This window comes from Diabrotica undecimpunctata, chromosome 1, assembly GCF_040954645.1.
Source record: "Diabrotica undecimpunctata isolate CICGRU chromosome 1, icDiaUnde3, whole genome shotgun sequence".
Classification (NCBI taxonomy): domain Eukaryota; kingdom Metazoa; phylum Arthropoda; class Insecta; order Coleoptera; family Chrysomelidae; genus Diabrotica; species Diabrotica undecimpunctata.
Genome location: NC_092803.1, coordinates 159,519,840 through 159,523,236, shown reverse-complemented (window position 1 = coordinate 159,523,236; position 3,397 = coordinate 159,519,840). Strand labels below are relative to the sequence as shown.

Genomic DNA, 3,397 nt, shown 5'->3' with positions numbered 1-3,397 from the left:
TTTAAAGAATTGAGTTTTGTTTGACTAATCAAAAGTTACAGTTTTGTTGTTTTTTGTTTCAAGTAAAGGAAAGTTTAAGTAAAATTGGTTTTCACTTATTATAAATTTATGTAGATTTAAAATCTTATTATTATAAAAATTTCATTTTTTTTCTTGTATGCTGATTGATAAGATAACGGCAGAATTTGAAAATTGTTTAATTTCTTTTTTATATAAAATAAAGAATACTTAATTTTTGTAATACACTATTTTCTTTTATTATTATCCTTCTTCTCTATCTCGATAAAGGACAACTAGAAAATCTTTGAATCCATCGAACACAGGTAATATAAGGAGTCTTATTTTACATTTGATAACAATTAAATTATAATTTTTTTATTGGCTCAATAAATTAAAATCAAAGTCAAAATAAACAATCATAACAATATATATACTCCTGAATCCGCTTTGGTAGTCGCCTATTATTTCCTCTGCGTATGGAGTTAGCCTTCTAGACAGTGTTATGGATATAATTTTGTACGTTGTATCGATTAACGATATTTCTCTATAGATCCGACATATTTGTTTGTCTCCCTTCTTGTGAATTGGTACTATATGGCTCTCATGCCAGTGTTTCGGTATTTCTTTTCTTTTCCAGACTTCTCTTATAAGATGATATATCTCAAAGTGGGGCTTTTCTCCCCCTTTAATAAGTAGTTCCGCCTGTATGCCGTCTGGGCCTGGAGTTTTATGGGTTTTTTAGGGACGAAATTGCGGACTTTATATCAGCTAGTGTGGGCCCTGGTATTTCAGGTTCGGCTAACTGGTACTGTCTTTGTTGCCCTGCCGTTATGGGTTTTTCTGTATTTAGGAGTTCCTCAAAATACTTTCTCCATTGGCGGCTTATCTCCTCGTCATCTGTAAGCAATTGTCCTGCATCGTCTTTTATAAATCTTGGGCTGTTAATCCTCTTGTCCTTCATTGTTTTTAGGTCCTTGTAAAACTGTCTAGACTGACCGGTTCTTGGTTCCTCCTCCAGTTGCTGTATTCGCGTTTCTAGGTACTGTTTCTTTTTTCTTCTTCTCAAAAGTTTTCTCGTTTGAGTCCTTACTCTGTTGTAGTCTTCGCTGTTCTTATCTGTAGGGCGCGTTAGTAACTCTAGCCTCTTGTTTGATTTCTGATGCAAGCTTTGTTCGCACTCCTTGTCAAACCACTGGTTTTTCTTCTTGTTATTCCTTTCTTTTCCTATAGTTTCCGCTGCGGCACTTTCTATGGCGTTTGTTATATTTTGCCATTTCTGGTCTATGGTCAATTCTGACGTTGATGTTTTTTCTTCTTCCACTGTCTGCAATCTGTTTTGGATCAGTGCCTAAAATTGGCGTTCATTATCAGGTAAATCGAGCCTTGAAATGTCCCATCTGTTTCCTTGTTGGCGTTGCTTTGGCTGTCTCGTCTTTAGCCTTGTTCTCATTTTTGTTCTGACCAGGAAGTGGCCAGAGTCACTTTCTGCTCCCCTCAGACTGTGTGCGCTAATGATATTGCTAGAATGTCTTCCATCGATAAGCACATGGTCTATCTGGTTTAGTGTGATTCCGTCATTTAACACCCAGGTTACTTTATGTATATCTTTTCTTTGGAATTGTGTAGTTTTTACTACCATATTGTTGGTTACAGCGAATTCTGCCAGTCTTGATCCGTTATCATTAGTGTTATCATGTAAGCTATGTGTGCCTATCACCGCTCTAAGATGGTCCTCTTTACCTAGTTTGGCATTGAAATCTCTTACGGCCGGTTTCCGAAACGTTATTCAAATCTCCAATCATGTAATTAAGTATCAAATTTGATCAATTGTTAACAAGCGACAGGTTACCGAAATGAAAATTATGGTAAAATTACGTGATCGCCGATTATAGATTATTTGACATACGATTTTACATGGAAACAGTGGAATCGATTATAATCGTTTATTATTTCTGTACGAATTGTTCTTTATCTTGCTCTAAATTAAGAAAGTAATGTTGCTGTTTCACTTTACCATCATTCCTGTTTATGTGTAATCTGCATTATGAAAATCAACAAACAAACATAACCTAGCTAACTAATAATTTTGTGTCGTTCGTTAATGTTTACCAATTTGTCATTTATCATCTTTAATTCTTAAACTGAACCTGTGTAACAATATTTTTGGGTTCTTTCTAAACAACAGCTTTTTATAAAACACCTTAAGTTTATGTATCTTACAACGTAACCAAAGATTTTATTTCATTTACTTACAACCATTGGTACATAACCAAAGATTATAAGATTAATCGTCCAAAAATCTCAGATTACCTGACAAGCTAGTATGACAGAAGTTTGACATAGATAAAACGATAATTAGCGTTTCGGAAACCCAAAATACTTCTGACGGGCTGTTAATCATCGATTATTTGCTTGTTAGATTAGTTAATGTGTGTTATGTGATTGAAGTTTGATCGATGTTTCTGCAACTCAAAATGCATTTAATCGACTGTTAACAGTAGATTACCTAATTTTGATAATGATCAGCCTTTCGGAAACCGGCTGTTAGTATGATTTTGACGTCGTACCTGGGTGCCGTTGTGTACTGTTCTAAAATTTCATAAAATTCCTCCTCGTCGCCTTCATTTGCTTCGATGTCTAATAAATTAGAATTTGAAAATTTTATTTATTTGGATTAAAACATACGATTCATTTTGTACTGATATGAGAAGTTTTACACTTTTTTAATATTATGAGAGCTTTGTGTGTTTATTTATAATCAATATAAAATTTATTGATTTTATTAATTTTATTATATATTTATTAATTTTAGAGTGTTGAGTAATAATTAGTTTGATTTATCTTTTTGAATAATGTTATATTTTGTTTTGATCTAGGACCGCAATATATTAAGCAATAAGTTTATTAATGTTGGTATGTGCCTATTTTTTATTTTTTTTATATATTCAATAAATGTATTTTCTGAAGTTCATTAATGTATTGACGATATAAAATTTTTTGCAGCATATAGTAAAACATGTTAATTTTAGTAATTTCGCTTATGTAATTTTTTAATTTGTTTTAGTCCTCTAAAGATATCTGGTAAAGATTAATTGCCGCCCTTTCTCAAGTTTACTAGATCTTCTTGTTTTCTTTTAGTTAAACTGTTATCCATCTGATATCTATTAATTTGCCATATCCTTACCCACCCCAATGACACTCCCGATTCTGAGTAACGAGGTCTTTGTAATGTTCCTGTGTAATATTAGCTTATAAGTACCTGATTTTTTTCTCTTTAATCACCTGAGCTGATTTTCGTTACAATATTGCGCCCAATAAATAAAACTAAAACATGTGTCATCGATATGATTTCGAGCTATACAATAAATACTACTGTAGTAAATACTTGTCGCTGTTA

The 3,397-nt window shown here is 32.6% G+C and overlaps 1 protein-coding gene across 1 annotated transcript; it reads right to left on the bottom strand.

Annotated features, from left to right (window-relative positions):
* Positions 1-727: 727 nt before the first annotated feature.
* Positions 728-1,639, bottom strand: LOC140436106 (uncharacterized). Its single transcript, XM_072524813.1, has 2 exons — positions 1,463-1,639; positions 728-1,348 (listed from the first exon to the last, which is right to left on the bottom strand). The coding sequence occupies exons 1-2, from the start codon at positions 1,637-1,639 to the stop codon at positions 728-730; spliced, it is 798 nt and encodes a 265-aa protein (XP_072380914.1).
* Between the last annotated feature and the right edge of the window lie 1,758 nt (positions 1,640-3,397).

Excerpts from the sequence above, each read along its gene's own strand:
- LOC140436106 (XM_072524813.1), bottom strand. The coding sequence starts at position 1,639 with ATGGTAGTAAAAACTACACAATTCCAAAGAAAAGATATACATAAAGTA. Across the intron at positions 1,349-1,462 it reads GTGACTCTGGCCACTTCCTG|GCACTGATCCAAAACAGATT; the intron begins GTCAGAACAAAA and ends CGCCAATTTTAG.